The sequence below is a fragment of the Chaetomium fimeti genome, assembly GCF_033439085.1.
Source record: "Chaetomium fimeti strain CBS 168.71 chromosome Unknown B0H64scaffold_13, whole genome shotgun sequence".
In the NCBI taxonomy this organism is placed as follows: domain Eukaryota; kingdom Fungi; phylum Ascomycota; class Sordariomycetes; order Sordariales; family Chaetomiaceae; genus Chaetomium; species Chaetomium fimeti.
The window spans coordinates 591,687-611,046 of record NW_026944341.1 but is presented as its reverse complement, the minus strand read 5'-3'; the positions used below and the strand labels follow the sequence as shown (position 1 = coordinate 611,046).

The following is a 19,360-nucleotide window of genomic DNA, read 5'->3' as shown; positions in this document are numbered from 1 at the left end:
AGGTACCTACCTACCTTAGTGAGGTTGTTCTGGACGGGTCGCGGACAACCTGAGGGCCTGTCATTCAGGATAAACACCTGGCCTCTACTGACCGAAATAATCGTGCCGATTGTGGGCCATCCGAACTAAGTCATAGGGATGGCGGTGTTTGGAGTGTTGGAAACGGCGTGGACGGGAAAGGAAGCGACCGCCCGGAGCGCACCGGTCTGGCCGTCTGGTTGAGATCGCGACGCGCCCTTTGAGGACCGGAGGGATCCGAGGCAGCCGAGTTGCACAGGTTTCGTGCGACGGCCGATAAATTTGCCTTCTGCGCCCGTTATTTAGTTGGCCGAGGAGTGGTTGGATGGCAGCAATGCGCATGATGCCGAGGCCGCTCATCAGAAAGCGGCCGGCGGTGCGGAGAGTCTCTTTGGCAACAAAGGGGCCAGGCCGAGCCCCTAAGACTGAGTTCCACCCACGGAAGCAACCCGCCCACCATGGTGGTGTGCGTCCTGCATCTCCGGCAACCCCACCCGCTCCCGAGGGTGCTGTGTCCCCCCGAGGTTCTTTTTTTTCTGATGCCAATCGTGACTGGCGGCGGACTTCGCATCCGGAGATTGCTGCCCTGGGGGCGGCTACCGCCTCCTCTTTCCGCGCAGACTTCGTCCGAGTTAAGCTGCGGGAAGGAAGCGTGCACAAATATTAGTTACGTCGGTATCGAAAATATGCTTGTTTTAATTCGCGCCATTACGATGTCTACACAGTTCAGTTGCTCCCGCGGTCACGGCGGAGGGAAAAGTGGATGCAGCGACCGGCGTCGGACAGGCTGGCGGCCGAGGAGTCCGAGAGTGGGTTGGCTGTAAATTTGTTAGGTGTCGGCCCAGAAATTGTTCGTCACGAGGCACAGCCACCTCGAGGACACTATTGCTTTGCCACATCGCTTGTGAACATATACAAGTAATACCGTCCATCAATCTGGACGAGGGAGTCATGGGAGAGAATGGTGATGGGATGGGGATGGCAACTCGCATTTTTGGGACGGCCTGAGCCGGAACACGGCCCCACTTTGGCCTGACGTAGCATTCCTGCGCGCGATTCCCGCCTTCACATTCACGAGTTATTGCGGCCCGGAACCTGGGGTGTGCCGGTCCGAAGAATGCAATCGCACGAGTTGCGATGCTAGGGCGCGCTTAGATTTACGGATGAGGTGCGAATGAGGTGATGAATCCGCAGTGTCTGCGAATTAGGGCATGAGCGTGGCCGGACTGTGTGTGGGGCTCCCTTATGGACGGACCCGCATTCAGCCCGGAGGCCAAAGGAAAGCGCCGTGTTGCTTAGGCGGGAGGCACCTCGGGCGCTCGAGGGCAACTCGGGTACGGTGTCGCGGATTGACACTCGTCGTCAGTTGCCCTCCACGCACGGAAGCCTGCTCCCCTGCCGCTTGCCGCGCTGCTTACCATTGGTTGGAGCTGAAGATCCGGCCGGGCAGCAAGGCGGCCTTCAAACGCTTGCCCGTCTCGTCTCATTGTTTGCGCGTCAATTGTTTTGACAAAAGGAAGCGTGCAGGCGGTCTTGTGTGCAGGGCTATGGATCACGGTTAATATGATATGGAGCGGCTCCAACTTGCGAGCTGAGATGAAATGCAAGGCTCTCAACTCCTCGCCGACTCCGGTTGTGTACCGATCAGCGGCTTCGTTCGCGCCGGGCTTGGTGGGCTGGGGTATCCGTGTCTCGGTGTCGGGCGCCACGGAGGTTAACAAAGCAAACAAATCAGCGGCCCAAGAGCGCGAAGTTGGGACTGTTTTCTAGCATTTTGTATTTTTGGTTTGGTCTGATGCCGAGGCGATGACGACGATGATGATGCTGTTGAAGAGAGGATGAGTCCGTGGGTGCCTTGGTGAGGTGGATCGCCTTCCAGTCTGCCGGGCGCCGGGCTGTGGCGGCCGATGCTAGGGGCACTCGCGCTGCTGTTGCTGGTGGTGGCTTCCCTCGACTGTCCCCACTTTCTCCCCGTCTCCCTCAGGACCCCCGGCACCATCAGCCGATCCGCCCGACTGTGGCCTCTTTTTCTGTGAGCGCTGCCGCCGCCTCCCTTCCTCGCTTCCTGAGGTTACAGATCCGCCCGAGCCTTTTTTACCCCATCGCTCCCCCCGTCCTTCCTGCCCTCGCCTTCCTTTCCCCCTTCTTCCCTCCCCGCGACCGACTCTTCCCTCCGCACCGAAGCCTCGTTTCCCGGCTCTCCTCCCGGATCTAAACAGGATCACCTTTTTCTTTGTGCTGCATCGGCCCATCGATTTTTCGACTCCGGCACAGCTCCGGGCCTCACTCGAGTTTCCTCCGGCATTGTCGGTCTTTCCGGTGCCCCGCGCCATCACCCAACCCACAACCCCTTCTCGCCTGCGAGACGCGTCCTGGTTTCAGCCCACCCACAACACCTAGTCGGCGCCATCACAACTCACCCATCAACCATGGCGTCGGTCGTGCGATCGACAGCCCTCCGCGCCGGCGGCGCTTGTGTGCGCTGTCGAAAGGGCAAGACCAAATGTGTTTACGAAAACGGCCGATCGCCGTGCAAGAATTGCGCCAAGGGCATGCACGAATGCTATTTGCCCTCCGAGTCCATGAGCCACGGCGGCCATGGAGTATCACCAGCACGCGTCCAGCAGCGGGCTCGCGAGTCCCTACCCAGCGAGCGGACTGTCTCCAGCACCTCGGGCGACCGTCAGGCCCCTCCGCCCTCGAGCGTGTCACGCCACGTCTCAACGACGGCCGAAAAGTATGTCTCATCTTTTTTCCCTACCTCTCTATCTCTATTTCTATTTCTAGAGATTGCACGCATTGCACAACTTTTCCCCTGCGTGCGCATGTGGTTTCTTGTGCCCACTCATTTCCCCCCTCCCTCGATTTCCGGTGGCTCCGTTGGCAGCGCCTTTTTTCTTCCGCACCCGGGCGACCTCCACCCGCCGAGTTTCCTCCAATTTTTAGCGTTGGCTCCGGAGGGCCAGGCAGTTCCAATTTTCCCCACCCGGGCCTCATTTCCCAAACCGGCACGCGCAATTTTCCTTTGCTCCGTGCACAACTTCCCGTCTCACCCCGATTGTCTTGGCCTTGGCACCGTCGCCACAAGTCGCCGTGTTGTTCGGTCCCTGTCACGTCGCTCAGTTTATTATCCTTGTCTTTTTAGTGCTTTCCTCCGGGCTTCCTGTCTTAAGGGGGCTTTCCGGGCTTCCTGTCTTAAGGGGGCTTTCCGGGCTTCCTGTCTTAAGGGGGCTTTTGAGAGAGCTTTGCTAGCATTCATCCATGTCAACGTTTGACTCCGGCTAACAACCATGTTTTTACAGACTCACACCGGAGTTGATGCAAGAAGGCGAACGCGTCATCTCGAAGACGTTGCCAGCATGTGTGGCTTTCCACAAGCCGTCTTTCCTCCAACAGCTCAAGAACGCTTCCATGGATCCCACCATGGTTAATGCGTTGCTTACGACTGCTGCTCGGTGAGTGCCGCCGCCGCTCCCGACTGTGCCGGTTGGGTGTGGAGCCGCCATCCGGGGCTCCCGGCCCACTTGGCGTTTTGAACTGGGTGAATGGACACTAACATTGATGCAGGCACTCTCCAGCCATGATTCGTCGGTATGGGGGCCATGGTGGTGGCTCAGCCGCCGCTGAGCACTTCGCCAGCAAGACGATTGGCCTCATCATGCAGGCCATGGACCAACCCAGCCTTGCGGATATCCAAGCCCTCTGCCTGCTTGTCGTCCACGAGTGGGGTTGCCGCAATGCCGTGCGTGCCTATGTCTACCTCGGCCAGGCTGCCCGTATGGCACAGATGTACCGCGTCGTCCACACCCACCTGCACCAACCCGAGCCGGACCAGTTCCTCCAGGACGAATCCTTCCGACGCACCCTATGGCTGATTTACATCCTCGACTGCTTCCTCACTAGCAGCCCCGGCCGCCACCCGGCTCTGTCCTCGCATGACGTCAAGGATGTATCGCTGCCATGCCTTGATATGAACTATCACTTTGGTAGCCCGGTCTATGTCCGCACACTGAACGATGCCTCGCCCCCGGCTATGGCGGATCCCAACGGCCCCCTCGCCGAAGTGGGCGAGTTTGGCCACATTGTATTGGCAACCAAGGCTTGGCGCAATGTCGTCGAGATGATGACGACGACCAGTCTCGAGACCTTTTCTGAGGCTCAGTGCGTGGCTCTGGAGCAGCAGATTGACATGATCCGCCAGTCACTACCATTGCATTTCGCCGACAAACCCGGTCAGATTACCCTGCACATCACCATGGGCAGCGGCTACACGTACGCCATGATCCACTCGCTCCTCAACTGCGGCACTATTTTTGTGAACCGGCGCCGAATTCTCCAGGCCGTCACGGATGAGAACTTCTCCATCGAGGCCTGGCGCTTGTCTTCGCATACCCATGGCGAGGCGGTCGACCGCATTCTTGCCGCGTCGCACAGCATCATCCACTCACTTTTGGCACTGGAGCATGGGGCGGACAAGGATAGCATTCTCTGCTTCCCGATCTTTATGCTCTTCTCGGCCTTCACCGCTGGCTCAACGATCGCCTACCTTACCCTCAAAGGACTCGCCCCGCCCGATGTCATCGAGTCCGCTGGGAGCATCGTCCGCGACAGCCTAAGACTCTGCCAGGATGGTTCCGAGTCTTGGCCGCTGGTGCTCCCCTGGCAACGCCATCTCTCCGTCATGACAAAGGTCCTGCGTGAGGTGAATACTTCCCGCGACATCCACGAATCGCGTGAGGATAGCAAGCAGCCCCACCGTGTCTCGCCTTCGGTCAAGGATGACGTTGTTAGCCAGGCTGACACGAACCCTGACCCCATGGACTATGACCAGGCGATTCCGTCTGTGGCGCACCCCCCACCCCCTGCCAGCATGGAGGGCCGAGACAGCGAGCCTCCCGCTCCGAGGCGGCCCGGGATCACCACGATCAATGGTGGATCTGCTGGCGCTTCGACCCCAGCTACGGCTAGCCCCCCGCCCCCCAGCCTTGTGCCCAAGGCGGACTCCCCTGGTGCGACATCGTCGGCGTCCGTCAGCGGCATGCCCCAGCCACCACAGCCCGGCCCGGACGTCGACATGTCAGCCATCGAGCTTTGTGCGGCCTTTGAGAGGCAGCTGCTCGAGCTCGATGACTTGGCCGCATTTATGGGAGGCGGAGTGTGAGTCTTCCTCTGCTTTCTCTCTCATCATGGCTTCTCCGGCGTCCGATGGATTGATCGGTTGACCATGCTCAAGCCCGCCCAGTTAGATCGCGGCGCAGTCTCATGGGTCATCCTTCTTTCATCCTCTATTAATTCGCTATTCTATTTTTCGGACTCGCTCGCTCGGCCTTGTGCCGCGGGTGCCTTCGGAGAGCTTGTGTTTTTGTATCATAATGACCATGGGTTACTGGGGAGGGGCACTGACCGCGGAACAACGGAACAACGTGGCTTGGCTTGGGACGCGCGTGGTACTTTATGTACCTGTAACATTACCTTTCCATTGTTTCCTTCTTCGCGGGACCTGGGAAGGGTACATTCCAGTATGGCTGTCCTTTTTTTTGATGGAGTGGAGATGGGCATTAAGTTGCTTGGGGTCTCTGTGTTAAGGCAGGAGTTACGGGGGGCTGGCTATTTGTGGGTTGACGGCGCTCAGGGACATATGGTGCGGAATGGCTTTAGTTAGGTATGTAAACGCCTTCATCGACATGTACGAGGAGGGACTGGCAACAACATTGTTTAGCCCTATTTATGGGTGATTTCGTCGCTTTTCTGTCCCCATCTGCTTGTTTTGTGAGGTGGTGGCATGCTTGGGATCGGTTCGACCATCTATCTGGGATATGCAGGGGCGGGTTCTCCAAGAGACCTTTGACCAACGCACTCTTCCTCCTCTTCCCCAGATGACGTATGGCGGGCCGGGCCGTGGCCGATCGTGCTCCTCGCTGATCCGACCCCCCTGGTCGAAATAAGGTTTTTGCCCCTGGTTGCCAAGTTATGTCTGGTGACTCGCGGCTCACCACCCACTTCAAAACACAATGGCCGGGAGTGCTTAAACCTTGTTTCTCTATACTGTCTGTTGTGAACAGTGCTGGCGTGGTTTTATAGATGCAATTGCATGAAGTGCTTGATGTTGGGTTTTGTGATGTGCGCGTTGCCGGTCGTTAAGCCCCTATTAAGAATGGCTTTTATCCTCACCAGAGGAGATGCTTGGAGCAGATATTGGCATTGCTGCCACTGGTGCTTCACGAAGAGGTTGTTATAATTACAGCTAACGAAAAGGCCTCCTTCATTATTCATGTAGTCTGCTTAACCTCAACAACATTCTGCCTACCCGTGCTCCAGCTCCCCGAGGGTGAGCTCCCAACATCTCAACACACGCGGAACTCTAGCTATAAAGCAGCTATGGCTCCATACTACCTGTTTTCACCACTTAGCCCCCCAGCTCCCAGCATACCAGTCGCACCGAGCGTTGCGTAATCGCCGTGTCTAGCTCTCACTGCTCTCGGTCTTGGTATTACCCTCGGCCACGACTTTATGCAAAGCCACAATCATCTCCTTTAGCTTATCTACCTCCTCCCTCAGAATCCTGACCTCGGATACCGCGGGGTCCTCCTCGAGGTTGCTCTTGGCGGAGTCGACCTGCTTCTTCCAGCCATCGGATTCGAAGTCGAACTGGCCAATCATCTGCTCCCACTCCTCGACCGTGTCGTCGTCGGCGTCGCCACGGGCGCGGTTCGTGCGGATGTCCTGGGCCCAACGCACCTCAAAGTAGGCTGAGATGAGCAGCAGGGGCGAGTAGATGATGCCCATGACAATGTCGTTGACGTGCTCGTATGTCTTCTTGTCCATCCACCACTCGAAAAAGAGGACGAGGCCGAAGATCTCGATGAGGTTGAAGGGCGCAATGAAGACGTTCTCGTCCGGGGCGCGGACGAAGGTCATGGTCTTCTGAGCGAAAATGGCGAGGTACTCGTCGTTGGCGTTGTCGTAGATGTCTTCGTAGGCCGAATTGTACAGCGCAATCAAGATATTGAGGAGAACGACCTGGCACCGGTATTAGTGAACCGCGGGAAAAAGGAAGCTGGGGGCGCTGATACGTACCATAACGACAAAAGTAAAGCAGTAGTATAGGATCAGGCCAAAGGGCGGCTGGAACCTCTCAAAGCCGCTGAAGTCGGGCGACTGCATCACAGCATTGGCCATGGACTGGATAATAAAGAGGATGTCCTCGACAGTCCTGTCGTCGGCGTAGTCGAGTCCTATAAACGCCTGCAAGAATCCAACGATGATGAAGGCCAGCAGAGCGAAGAATATGATGGACTCCTTCATCATGACTTTGAGTACGACCAACATGGCACCAAAGAAACGGTAGCTATCGAGGTAGAGCAGCAACCTGCCCCAGAACATGGGAGCGCTCACGGCGAGGAAGCTGTAGCTCAGCGTGCTGTACTTGTGCCGCAATCCGTCGGGGTCGCCCTGGCCGTGGCTCAGGGCCATGCAGCGGAAGACAAAACTGGTGATCAGCAAACCGTACAGGATCGAGTTGAAGGCGTTCCAAAAATTCAGGATGCGGTAGCCCGCCTTCCATAGCTTGGCGAGTTCATTGCAGACGAAGCCCAGAGTGAAGAGATAGAGTATCACCTCGACGACGTCGATACCGCCGTCCTCGTTCACGGTGTTCATGGCAACGGTGTAGAGGCCGAGGTAGGCGAACGACATGAGCATCTGGACGGCATTCTGGTACATGGGCGCGCGCATGCGGTCCGGATCCAGATGGGCAACGTAAGAGGTGTTGTCCCTATCCTTGTAGTCGACGAAGGTGGCCGGGTCGTTCTCGTCCTGGACCAGCCATCCGCGCCAGAGGTGGTTGATGCACTTTTGATAGCCCGAGGAGCCGATGACGCGCAGGGCGTGGAGGTCGACCGCCTTCTCGATGACATTGACGGGGTGGGTTGCGTGGCCATCGACCAAGATGGAATACCGCTTGAGCAGAACCGAGTGCAAGAGGTAGTCGGAATCCTCCTCGGATTCGATGATCTTCTTGGCAATGACCTCGCAGGCGATGGCCCGGAGATAGTGGAGATCGGCATCCCACAGCTCAACCAGTGCCTGGTGGCGCCACCAGCGTTTGTTGACCAGCAGGCAATACACGACACAGGCACCGTGCTCGCGACCACCCGCCTCCTTGGCGGCCTGGACAACCTTGGACGTGATAACCTTGCTGTGCGGGGATGTGACATGGTTTTCCTTCAGCTCGCACGGGATACACTCCTCGATCAAGTGGCGGATGCGGAGAGCGACTTCAGTGACGTTCTGGGCTGGAATGGCCGACTGAATTGACTCGTCGCGATAGCTCGGGAGAACTGGCGGGCAACACGGTTAGCCTCTGGGAAGAAAACAACAAAAAAAAAGGGAAATAAGTCAATTGACGCACGTCGTTGTCTCGACTCGTCCCACCAGCTGTTGCGATCATGATGTCCCTGGCTCGTGTGCCGATCCCAGCCGAGAAAGCGGCTCCATGCTGGTCCGGGCATTTTGGCAGTCTCGTCAGTCTCACGACGCGACGGCTCGGTGTTTTGTTGCCAGTCGTTGAGCGACCGAGTGGTGGGGCGCCGAATTGATCGGGCTTGAGAGCCTGGGAGGTTGGTTCTCGTGATCGAGAGATCAATGGGAATGAGGAGGTTCGGGGATGGGTTGGGGGGTAGAAAGGGTTAAGGGAACATGGAGGGACGACGCCCTCCCTGCGCCATCTTTCTTCTCGTCTGTCGCGCCGTTCACAGTGCCTTAGCGTTGTTGGTGTCCCAGGCCGGGCCAACGGGAAATCGAGTTTCAGCTGCCATCGGAATCAGATGACGTCGCCATTGGTGGGGGCTGTCACATGGCGATTGATTCCTAACAAAATACGGCTGCTATAGCACACTAAATCGTTAGTGAGTTATCTCTCCGCGGAAATGGCTGGTTTGACAGGGCCTTCGCTTGCAAACCTGGAACCTTGAAGGCACAGCGGCCCAGGCCTGCGGGGCGCGAACTACCAAGTATGTACTGCGTACAATCAACAACGAAGCTTCGGGCGAGGTGACGGTGGGGGAGGGAACGAGAGAACTTGAGGAGCGTTAAATGTATGATTCCCGTTCCAATGCCCGCTCTACCTTCGCCTAGCGATTAACGTACACATTCAAATTGTCTCGAAATGGGGCTCTCGGAAGCATGGGAGGAACAGCAATCATTGGCAAGACGCTCTCGTAATAAAAACACAAGGATCACCCTCTGATGCAAACCCCGCAATGAGGCCGATCTCAAAATACGTGCCAGCAGACAACACAAAGCCCGAAATTGTCGCGTGGTGACCTGAGAATGGATTTGTAAATACGTCGCAAAGCCGAGGCGAAGGGGATTAACACCGGCGGTCGGGAGTTTAGAAATAACTCCTCATGGCCTCCTGGTACCCGGGACCGCCCTTGAGGTCGCGCTCAAAGTTGGTCTGCACATCCAACACCTGCCGAATGTGGCTCATCGCGAGCGGCTCGCCCTTGTTGACGGCCAGTGCTTGGGCTGTGCGCACTGTGTTCTTGATCTGCCGCCCGTTGAGCTCGTGCCGTGCCAGTGCCGTGTAGTCCTCCTCGCTGAAGGGCATCAGGTTGATCTTCTCCAGCACCCGCACGCGCTCGATAAAGATTTTGAAGATAGCCTTCTTAGCCCGGTGGTCGAGGCTATCGTACCGCAGAGCGATGTGGATGCGAGACTGGAAAGCATCGTCAAAGGTCTACCAGATACGGATTAGCATACGGAATATCCTTTCTTTCGCCGGCACCGGTTTTGTGCTTACCTCGACCCGATTTGTCGTCAGGAACAGAATACCCTGGAAGTACTCGAGCTGCCGGAGGAAAATGCTGACGAGCGCGTTTCGGTGGATGTCATGCATGTTGCGCTTCTCCAAGAAAACATCGGCTTCGTCCAAGAGGAGGATCGCACCCCATGCGTGACAGATGTCTAGGATCTTCTGGAGCTCACTCTCCAAGTACCGGGAGTCGGTGCCCAGTTCACCGGCCGACGCCATGTACAGAGGGCATTTGAGCAGCTCCGAAATCCCTTCGGCAGTTAGCGTCTTGCCCGTGCCGGGAGGTCCGTGGAGGACAGCTGTCGAGAAGTCAGTAATTAACCGCAGCGGGTAAGGGGGCGTTTCGACATACCAACAAGCCCTTTGCCCTTGCCCTGGATCACGTCATCAATGCTCTCGGCGGCGTGGTACTTGTGAGACTCAACGAGCGCCTGTTTTTTTCCCGCATCGGTTAGACGTTATGCCCAGAGAGAGAATAGCTGTCGATGAACATACCTTGACGATGTCCTTGGTCTTGGGCTCAAGCACCAAGGACTCATAAGCCGTCTCGTTCCACTGGATTTCTTTGACCCCCGAGACGGTGAACTCTAGCCACAGCTTTTCGGCGAAGGCGAAGCCAAGCACCACGGGGGATGCGATCAGGTACTCTTCGTCGCTGAACTCTGGCACCACTTTGGCCTTGGTGCTCTCTGACGGAGGCGTCGCCGTTCCCTGGTCGTCCTCCTGCGGTGCGCCCTCGTCCTTGGCGGCCACACTATCGAGCTTCTCTCCCCCGGTAGCCTCGTCGTCGTCCGATTTGGGCACGCGAATGAACTGCACCTTGCCCTTGCCGTCCTGGTACACCTTGGTGATAAACTTGGGCTTCTCGCTGTCGCTGCCCCCTTCACCCTCCTCGTCCGAGTCGCACCCGCAGCAGCCAGATTCGTCCGAGTCGTCATCGTCGGAGAAGAGGTCATGGTCCTTGGGACGCACAAGGGAGATGGGATAGTTAGGGTTGATGCGCCGGTGAATGCTGGGATCCACCATGATGCGCCCGTTGATGTTGACCTTGATGATGGACTTCTTCTTTTTGTAGTACGCCATCCCCTGGTGGCTCTTGTAGTGCACACCTCCCAGCGACACGAACTTCTTGCCACGCTCGATCAGGTCCTTGCGCAGCTGCTCCTCGTTCTTGTGGTACTTAAGGGGGGTAGCATCCGAGGCTGGTGATCTTGCGCGCTCCGCGGAAATCGGCGATCTCCTCCGAGACGTTTCCGAACCCGTACTGCTTCCCGTCATACTCAAAGTACTTGCCCTCGAGGTAGTAATAGTCGCCTTTCATCAGGTTGTGATGTTTCTCGGCCATTTCCACTTTGAAGACGCGGGGTTCGTCGTGCGAGCCGTACGTGGTCGTATAAGCCAACGTATTGGGCTTCCACAAAGCCCAGAGCAGGTCAAATGTGATCAGCCCGTTCTCCAGCATGGGGTAGAGACTGCAAGTGAGATTAGCAGGTGCGAGGAAGGATTGGGCAAGGCTGGGATCGAGCATACCTGTTCTTGATGTCGGCATAGTCCTTGTTGATGTACTTGACGAGAACTCTCAGATGCTGGCGCTTCTGGTCAATGCGCTTCTGTTCCTTCTTACGCTCACGCTTGTCGCCCTTGGTCGCCTTGGTTTTCTTCAGTTCCTTCAAGTGCGTGCGAAGATCCTCGAGGTACCTGCCGCGAATGTGAGCGTGGGAACGGAGTACTATTGCATGCTCGAACTTACAGGAAAAGCATGTTGGGGTCGAGCTTGGGTGTGTCGTCGACGAGACTGACGCCCTTGATGTCCCCGATGACATTCTGCAGGCACTCACGAAGCAACTTGCTTTTGATATCGACAACTGTGGCTTTGTATTTGCCCTCCCAGTCGAAGGTTCGACGGACGTGGAAGATGAACTCTTCATACTGGGCATCGACTGTGCCCTCGGCCGTGTCCTGGAGTTTGTAGTTGTGGATTGTATCGTCCCACACCTGGTCGACGCGCTTGTAGTCCAGCTTTGTCGCCTTCTGCCGCTTGTTGTCCTTTAGCTGGTTGGCGTCCAAGAGAACGTTGGGGTCAACGCCACCGAGGTTGAGGGCCGCTCGTCCAGAGGAGCGTACCCCCCCACGGCGAGGCCTCGGGGCACTGCGGCGGAGTCCGGTATCGTAGACAGAAGGGGGGATGCTGTTGTTGTGACCCGATGGGTACCCGTACGAACCGCCACCTTGCTGTTGCTGCTGGAGTAGAATAAGTTGTTGGAGTTGCTGCGCTAGGCTCGCGTTGGTCACCTCATCCTTGTCTTCGTCTGAACTGCTACTTCCGTCGCTGTCCAAAGAATCAGAATCGGAGCCTGACGCGGACGGATCTGCCGCTTTGGATGAAGCCTTGCTATGTTTCTTCGCGCGCGCCTTCTTTTTGGCCTTCTGGGGTTCCAGACGCTTCTTGGTCACCCGGTTCTTCTTCGGGGCTTCTGTTTCGGACTGGTCATCGTCCGAAGACGACGAGGAAGAAGTCCCGCCGTCACCGTCACCGTCATCATCATCGCTATCGGAGCTAGACGAAGACTCTGCGGGCGACGATGCCTTTTTGGCCTTCTTCGACTTCCGCTTCGAGTATTTCTTGGACCGCTTCTCTTTGGTGGATTTCTTCTTGGTCTCAGCCTTATCGTTGACCGTGGTTTCGCCTTCTGGTAACTTGGCACCGCTCTCGGCGGGTGCTTTCGGCTCCTCGGTCTTCTTTGGGGCCGTGGGATTGCCCTCACGCACATCGGCGAGGGATTTGTCCTCGGAATCCATGAGTGTGGATGCAGCAGGAGATTGCTAAAACTGAGATTGCGCTGGAGAGCTTCTGACCAGTTTGCTGAGCCCGATTTAGTGGTTGCGGGGTCGACGGTGCCGATGAGAGGCGCGGGGGGATTTGTGCAGGTTGACAGGGAACTTTAGAGGCCACCAAAGGTTTCCAAATGTTGTGCGACAGCTGGACGGCGACGTGGCCGGCTCAGGGAGGCCCAAGCTATGCAGCAGTGTGATAACTGGAGAAGTAAGCCGCGTGCAGGCGGTGCTTGTTGGAGGCCTGCATGTGGTCAGCAGATGCCGTGGTGGTAGCTCGTGAAAAGGAAGAAGATGAAGAAGAACAAAACAGAACAAGAAAATGGGAAAAGGGCGTGTACGCAGGTAGGCGGGAAAGAGGTGCACCGGATGGAACTTGAAGCGACATGTGAAAGCGATGGAGGGGATCTCCATCAATGATACAAAAGAGTCGTCATCAAACGTACATGGGGAAAACCCCCACTTACCGTATCAGTCTCCGGTATGCCTTGTATTCGGAACTGCCGACCAGCGAATGCCGTCAGCGGCGAAAGAGATGTCGACAAAGATGTGGCAGGTGAGTGCGCAGGAATCGGTGAGATGGTTGCAGAAGAGAGATGTGAAGTTGGTTAAGAGCAAGTGATTGCCAAGCTGAGTGACAAGGATGGGCGCCACTGTTTGCTCAGCTTCCAGGTTCCCCAAACTGTTGGGATGGAACCACGAGGCGACGTTCCGCCTGGTTGGTGCTGTCCGTTCGGGTGGTTTTGCGGGCTTCTCCGCTTATCTCCTGTCCTACCTTGGGAACCAGACACGGGAACCCTCTCGGAGAGTCACCGAAGGATGGCAAAAAAGAAGAGCACTCGCGGATCGGGACTGAGAAAGACATGCGGTTGAGCTAATCCCGATTACGAGGTTTTTGGTGATGTAATCTAGTGAATATGACGGGAAGGGAGTGCAGCATATCGAAACACCAACGAATGCGGACTGGATGGAACTACCATGTAAGTACTATCCTACTGGGAGCACGGGCTGGGGGCCTGGAGGGCCCGTTCAACTACACCCTGCAAGGGTGAGCCGCGGAATGCATGCACATCTCGGCCACTGTAGCAGCCTTGCTTGTTTGACTGGACAGCGAGCTGCATGAAGTTACAGGCAAGCGCCGGCCCGCTGTCTGGGCCTTGGGTGTTGGTGTCTTGGGACTGGTCCATGGAGCTACCACTCACGGCTTGGCCGGTTTGCTCTCGAGGATAATGAACGGTTAAAGATAGCGTAGGCTCGGTAGGCTCGATGGGCAAGGAAAACATTGGAAGCCGCTGGAAACCGCGGGGGGTATCGTTGCCCGTGACTGCGGGGTTAGCACGCGACGAGATGGAAGCTTCTCTGTCCTCACTCGAGGCAGCGAGGTTATTGGGAGTTGCTAGAATAGGAACCGGTGAGGGTAGGATTTCCAGTTTGTGGGTTCCCTCCCTTCCATCGCACCGGATTCGATATTCGGTTTTCCGTGGCGCCATGCCCTTGTTCCACGGAAGGGGTGCCTCTGACGGGTGGGCGAGATAGGGACCTTCCTTACCGAGCCCGGTTGGTTAACTTGAGAGGTTTGCTGGCCAACCATTACCGCCGGATTGAGCCAACGCTCAGCGGGAAAAAAAACATCCAATCATGACATCCGCGGGAGACCGGGCGGGCAACAAGGCTGCCGAGGGCTTCTCTTAGCATTACCATTTCCAACCTCCGTTCTGCAAACTGAAATGCGGATTTCGGATACGAATGATGGCTGATGCATTGGGTGACTGGAAATAATGGGTCTGGACGAGTCTCGCCAACCCGGTACTTTCGAATGGGGTTTTCTCAGCAAGGCCGAGAGGATTCCAGCATTTGCATGGAAGTATATGGCTTAAGCAGGCTTCCTCAGGGGCCCGAGACATGAACACCATCCTTGCATGTGGTGAGGCTTCGTGCGGTCTCGGAAAAGCAGGGCGCACGGGAAGCTGCAGGGCTCTCCCGAGGTGTCGAGCATGTTGGAGTATATGCATATACAGTTTCCTGCCTGACGATCTTCAGCCGTGGCCTGGGTGTGGAAGGGGTACTTCGAGGGAAGGGCGGTGGAAAGCGGTGTCCAAGGCCTGGGCAACCAACAGTTCGGATGCCGGGGTGGTGATTCATATTGGCTTCCACGAATGGGGCTCGCCGTTCCGTGTCTGGAAGTTCTTGGGCGACATCCAGCGCACGCGCCACACCCGGTCGTGCGTACGGCAGAAGATGCCTTGCTGTGTCATCCTGTGGCACCCGTGAGCCTCACATAAGACGGTTAAATTACCGCAGATATGCAGCTTTTCCGGCCGCAACAGGCATACTGGCAGTCACTGATTGGGGACGGCTGGCATTGTATTGCCCACCATTGGCGCGTGAGTTAGGCGGCCCGGGAAGCGGGAGGGCATGGGACAAAAGAATGGGCGGCGGGCTGGCGAAAAAAGCAAACCAAGGATGATGGCCCAAATGGACCTCGTAGCTGAAATGGAGGAAGAGAAAAAAAAGTAATGGCGCTTCACGAAATGAGGTGTATTTGAACTTCGGGTTGGAATGGATGGGCGGGAATGAGAGAGGGCAAGAAGCGGCGGGCAGGTGTTGCGTTTTGTCAATTGATGTACACGTGACCCCTGCCCTCGGAAACGATGAGAGCGTTCTTTCCGTAAAAAAAGGACAACAACGGTCAAACTCAACCAAATCTCTCTCGGCCAGTGCGGGGAAAAGGGCGAATCCGAGAGACATCGCTATGGTAGGGATAAAGAGGAAAGCATCGGACGATGTCGCAGAGGTGGACGACCGACCGGGAGCCGATTCCCGACTCGGACTACCCACCGGTGGTCCCGGGCGCATTCAACCGAATCCCGGTCGAACCGGTCGCACCGGCCGTCCGGCGCCTGGGGTATCCGCCGATGGCTACTTTCGGCACCTTTATGCTTCCGAGCCCGACTTCAAGCACCTTGCCAGGCAAGACTCTCAGTTTGCAGCAGCGTAAGTCTTCGCTCACTTTTTTTTTTGTTCGACCTGTCGTTGGAATCTGGATGCTGACATCATCCCAGCCTCCAAGACAACGGGCAGCTGGACTTTAGCGACCCAAACGCCACTATGCAGTTGACAAGAACACTTTTGGGGATCGACTTTGGCTTGAAGCTGGACCTTCCTGAGGACAGGCTGTGCCCTCCAGTCTGACCCCCTTCTGGCTAACGTACAGGTTAAGGGTACGCCGACTGACACAAACCAGGTCCCAAACCGTCACAATTATATCCTATGGCTGAAAGATCTCATGGATACAACCTCATACGAACCGCCTAGTCGAAAGTTGTGCGGGCTCGATGTTGGTACAGGCGCAAGTTGCATTTACCCTCTCCTCGGAACTGCTCAGCGGCAATGGATCTTCGTGGCAACAGGTGGGTGCCTTTCATTGTTCAACGGGCATAAAATTTAACACATCCTAGACATTGACACGAAGAACTTGGATTATGCAAGAAAAAACATCCAAATCAACGGCCTGGGAGACCGGATTCGGCTCCTGGAGCGGAAACCAGATGATCCCCTGATACCACTCGACGAGGCGGGTATCCCGTCCATCGACTTTGTCATGATGAACCCGCCTTTCTACTCCTCAGAGGAGGACATGGTATCGTCAGCAGTGAAGAAAGCGCGGCCACCAATGTCCGCTTGCACCGGCGCACCGGTGGAGATGGTTTGTGATGGGGGCGAGGTGGCTCACGTTGGCCGGTTGTTGCGCGAATCGCTGGTTTTGCGGGGCCGAATCCAATGGTATACGTCGATGCTTGGAAAGCTTACTAGCCTTGATGCTCTCATAGATCAGCTCCGTGAGCACGACATCGACAACTATGCCGTTACCGAGTTTGTACAGGGGAACAAGACGCGCCGGTGGGCGCTGGGATGGAGTTTCGGGCAGATGCGACCGGCGGAGCATGTGGCGCGCGGGATGAAGGCGAGCCATTGGAGAAAGATTCTACCATCATCCGTGATGGCTGAGTTGCTGGTGCTGCCGGCTGACGAACCAGTCGATCCGGTGATCGCTGGGATTCAGAAGGTCATGGGAGAGCTGGAGCTGATGTCTTGGAGGTGGGAACCGGAAACGGCAAAAGGGCTGGGGAGAACGAAGGAAAACGTGTGGAGTAGGGCTTGGAGAAGGAAAAAGCTCCAAGACGGGAGAGAAGGAGACCAGAATGAAGCCTGCGCTGTCCTAACTACTGAGCCAAAGGAGTGCCGGCTCGGATTCGAGGTTGGAGTCGTGGCCGGGAAGGCAGAGACATGTGTCAGTCTGCACTGGCGCGAAGGTAACGACCCCTTGATTTTCGAGAGCCTGAAAGGTTTTCTTCAGGGAAAGTTGAAGGCTACTCGGGATCAAGTCGAGAGGGCAAGTAGTTAACGCTGTTAACCTGTCCGTTGGGTCTCAATGGGGAACGGCAGTGAACGGGCTGTACTTATTAAGAAACCACCCCTGTGGTGTTGGTGGGGTTGGTCGCGTAATATTCGTAGATCGATGCCGTAATAACGTAATTTCACCATCGCCTCCTCGAGCCCAAATTTCGGGAATTCGTAATCTGGATGCTTACAAAATACATGCTTCCAACCTGAACCCATGATCAATCGCACACGATCAATTCAATCACCCACGATCAACCGCCCACACACATTTCAGCATGACAGACTTACCTCAGGCGGCGTCCCGTTTCACGTCGCAGAACCAAACCACGAGCGAGCGGCTAAAGACAAACACGGTCGGCCTGGTTGCGCTCTCGGACTTTCGCAAGCGGCGCGCCGATATCCTTGAGCAGCAAGAGCGCGAAGCTCGCGAGGCGGCTCTCTCAACACGCACAAACAACTCGACACCTGACCGGTCGCTGACTGCAACGCCAAACAACGCGAGTGCCGATAACAGCGAGCCAGAAAGGCAAAAGAAGAAGAAAAAGCGGGCTCGGGCGCTGGTGTCGTTTGGGGACGACGAGGAAGAGGAGGATGCCGCCGGGCCCAAGATTGTTACCGGCCGGGGAGCAGCGAAAAAGAACAAGGAAGAGGCTGTGGGCAACGATGCCGGCAGCGGCGGCGAGGCTGCCGCAGAGAGTGTCTCCAGCGACGACCACGATAAAGGGCAGAAGGGATCCACTAAGATTGCGGTCAACTCCTCAGTCGGCGTTGTGCCGCGGGCGCTGACGAAAGCCGCGCTACGAAGGGAAGCTGCAGAGAGAGAGGTGCTGCGTAAGGAATTCCTCCTCCTACAGGCTGCCATCAAGGCTACCGAAATCGCCATCCCCTTCGTTTTCTACGACGGCACCAACATCCCTGGAGGTGTCGTGAGGGTTAAGAAGGGCGATTTTGTCTGGCTATTTCTGGACAAGAGCCGCAAGGTGGGCGCGCAGCTTGGGGTGGGTGCGGATAAGAGTGCAAATGCCAGGCGAGACTGGGCCCGCGTCAGCGTGGACGACCTGATGCTCGTGAGGGGAACCATGATCATACCACAGGTAAGTCTATCACATGTCTCTATTGGTGTGGTAGGCTGTACTAATATCTGTCTAGCATTACGAGTTCTATTTCTTCATCATCAACAAGACCATGGGCACAAACAACAAGCCCCTCTTTGACTACAGCACCGAAGCTACGCCGACACAGCCGACGGCAGCCGGTCCAAGCGCAGCTGGCATTAGCCGCGCGCCTGGTATCTCTGAACTTGAAGGGGTATCGGACGATCCAACCATCACGAAGGTGGTGGATCGGCGGTGGTACCAGCGCAACAAGCACATCTACCCGGCCAATGTCTGGCAGACTTTCGACCCCGAGAAGGATTACTCGAAGGATATCCGCCGAGACCCGGGAGGCAATGCCTTTTTCTTTTCGAAATGAGGCTGCCCGAGCGTGTCGCGTTGATTAGCATGGGAATAACCCTACAGCATGGGCGGCAGGGCTGTCCGGTTCAGGTTTTCGTTCGAACGACTGGCCTAGGCTGCCTCTGTGTGAGCTTTACTTGGACGTTTCGTTTTGGAGGCAATAGAGTTTTGCTTACGTTCAGCCAGTGAACTGCCAGACGCCCCAACCCACGGCGGCCAGCATGAGCCAGCCGGGCCAGAAGAGCATCAGCAGCAAGGAATTGCCACCGGGCCCGAGGAGTAAAACGAAGAACTCAAACTCGAGCCTCTTTCGGAATCGGCGAGAACGCTTGGAGTCCCAAGCCGTCCATGCCAATCGCGCCGTCAAAAACAGGGTCCTCACAGCAAGGATCCTTAACGCGAGGAACGTCCTCCAAGCAATGCTCTTGCTTGCCCATAGAGAGGCCGTGGCTACGATGGTGGCGGCGAAGTAGGTTCGGACGAAGAGATGGAGGGCAGCAGAACCGATAAGGTGCTGGAACTGGACCGCACTGTTAACGAGTGGGTAAATCGTGGAGATCACATCAGACCGTTGGCTGAGGGAGACGGTCGGAGCGGTTCGCGAGGCGGCTAGAAGGGCCATGTTTGTGAAGTAGTGGCTCTCGAAATCGTTGTGGGAACACTTGTTGTGGGAACACTTCCATGTCAAGGGGGGAGTCTGCTATTTTGAGTCTCGAGGGCTCTTCTAGAGGAGTGGGAAGAGCCGAGAGAAAATTGGTGCAGTTTAAGTAGGCCGGTACTGTGTGGCGCCCGTCACGGATATCACGGGAGACGAAGCCAGTTCGCCCCGAGCCCC

The 19,360-nt window shown here is 56.6% G+C and overlaps 5 protein-coding genes across 5 annotated transcripts; 3 read left to right on the top strand and 2 right to left on the bottom strand.

Annotated features, from left to right (window-relative positions):
• Positions 1 to 2,009: 2,009 nt before the first annotated feature.
• Positions 2,010 to 5,761, top strand: B0H64DRAFT_412778 (uncharacterized protein). The gene is made up of 4 exons (XM_062804947.1): positions 2,010 to 2,755; positions 3,321 to 3,473; positions 3,586 to 5,175; positions 5,252 to 5,761. The coding sequence occupies exons 1-4, from the start codon at positions 2,448 to 2,450 to the stop codon at positions 5,262 to 5,264; spliced, it is 2,064 nt and encodes a 687-aa protein (XP_062654066.1). The 5' UTR covers positions 2,010 to 2,447; the 3' UTR covers positions 5,265 to 5,761.
• A 719-nt stretch (positions 5,762 to 6,480) lies between these two features.
• Positions 6,481 to 12,631, bottom strand: B0H64DRAFT_421074 (cation channel-like protein; the record flags this gene model as incomplete). Its single annotated transcript, XM_062805508.1, has 11 exons — positions 6,481 to 7,038; positions 7,096 to 8,357; positions 8,425 to 8,515; positions 9,557 to 9,757; positions 9,821 to 10,131; positions 10,185 to 10,263; positions 10,328 to 10,521; positions 10,588 to 11,042; positions 11,122 to 11,304; positions 11,363 to 11,530; positions 11,583 to 12,631. The coding sequence occupies 11 exons, from the start codon at positions 12,629 to 12,631 to the stop codon at positions 6,481 to 6,483; spliced, it is 4,551 nt and encodes a 1,516-aa protein (XP_062654065.1).
• A 2,714-nt stretch (positions 12,632 to 15,345) lies between these two features.
• B0H64DRAFT_368630 (uncharacterized protein) lies at positions 15,346 to 17,224 on the top strand. The gene is made up of 4 exons (XM_062801984.1): positions 15,346 to 15,658; positions 15,727 to 15,850; positions 15,909 to 16,074; positions 16,123 to 17,224. Exons 1-4 carry the CDS (start codon positions 15,417 to 15,419, stop codon positions 17,067 to 17,069), a joined length of 1,479 nt encoding a protein of 492 aa, XP_062654064.1. The 5' UTR covers positions 15,346 to 15,416; the 3' UTR covers positions 17,070 to 17,224.
• A 119-nt stretch (positions 17,225 to 17,343) lies between these two features.
• Positions 17,344 to 18,541, top strand: B0H64DRAFT_332152 (XAP5, circadian clock regulator-domain-containing protein; the record flags this gene model as incomplete). The annotated part of the gene is made up of 2 exons (XM_062801037.1): positions 17,344 to 18,162; positions 18,218 to 18,541. The coding sequence occupies 2 exons, from the start codon at positions 17,344 to 17,346 to the stop codon at positions 18,539 to 18,541; spliced, it is 1,143 nt and encodes a 380-aa protein (XP_062654063.1).
• A 51-nt stretch (positions 18,542 to 18,592) lies between these two features.
• B0H64DRAFT_60505 (uncharacterized protein) lies at positions 18,593 to 19,331 on the bottom strand. The gene is made up of 2 exons (XM_062808496.1): positions 18,702 to 19,331; positions 18,593 to 18,641 (listed from the first exon to the last, which is right to left on the bottom strand). Exon 1 carries the CDS (start codon positions 19,145 to 19,147, stop codon positions 18,704 to 18,706), a length of 444 nt encoding a protein of 147 aa, XP_062654062.1. The 5' UTR covers positions 19,148 to 19,331; the 3' UTR covers positions 18,593 to 18,641; positions 18,702 to 18,703.
• Positions 19,332 to 19,360: the final 29 nt, after the last annotated feature.

Coding starts and splice junctions, on each gene's coding strand:
- B0H64DRAFT_368630 (XM_062801984.1), top strand. CDS start 15,417: ATGGTAGGGATAAAGAGGAAAGCATCGGACGATGTCGCAGAGGTGGAC. Junction 15,659..15,726: donor GACTCTCAGTTTGCAGCAGC/GTAAGTCTTCGC, acceptor ACATCATCCCAG/CCTCCAAGACAACGGGCAGC. Junction 15,851..15,908: donor AGGACAGGCTGTGCCCTCCA/GTCTGACCCCCT, acceptor GACACAAACCAG/GTCCCAAACCGTCACAATTA.
- B0H64DRAFT_60505 (XM_062808496.1), bottom strand. CDS start 19,147: ATGGCCCTTCTAGCCGCCTCGCGAACCGCTCCGACCGTCTCCCTCAGC.
- B0H64DRAFT_412778 (XM_062804947.1), top strand. CDS start 2,448: ATGGCGTCGGTCGTGCGATCGACAGCCCTCCGCGCCGGCGGCGCTTGT. Junction 2,756..3,320: donor GTCTCAACGACGGCCGAAAA/GTATGTCTCATC, acceptor ATGTTTTTACAG/ACTCACACCGGAGTTGATGC. Junction 3,474..3,585: donor TTGCTTACGACTGCTGCTCG/GTGAGTGCCGCC, acceptor ACATTGATGCAG/GCACTCTCCAGCCATGATTC.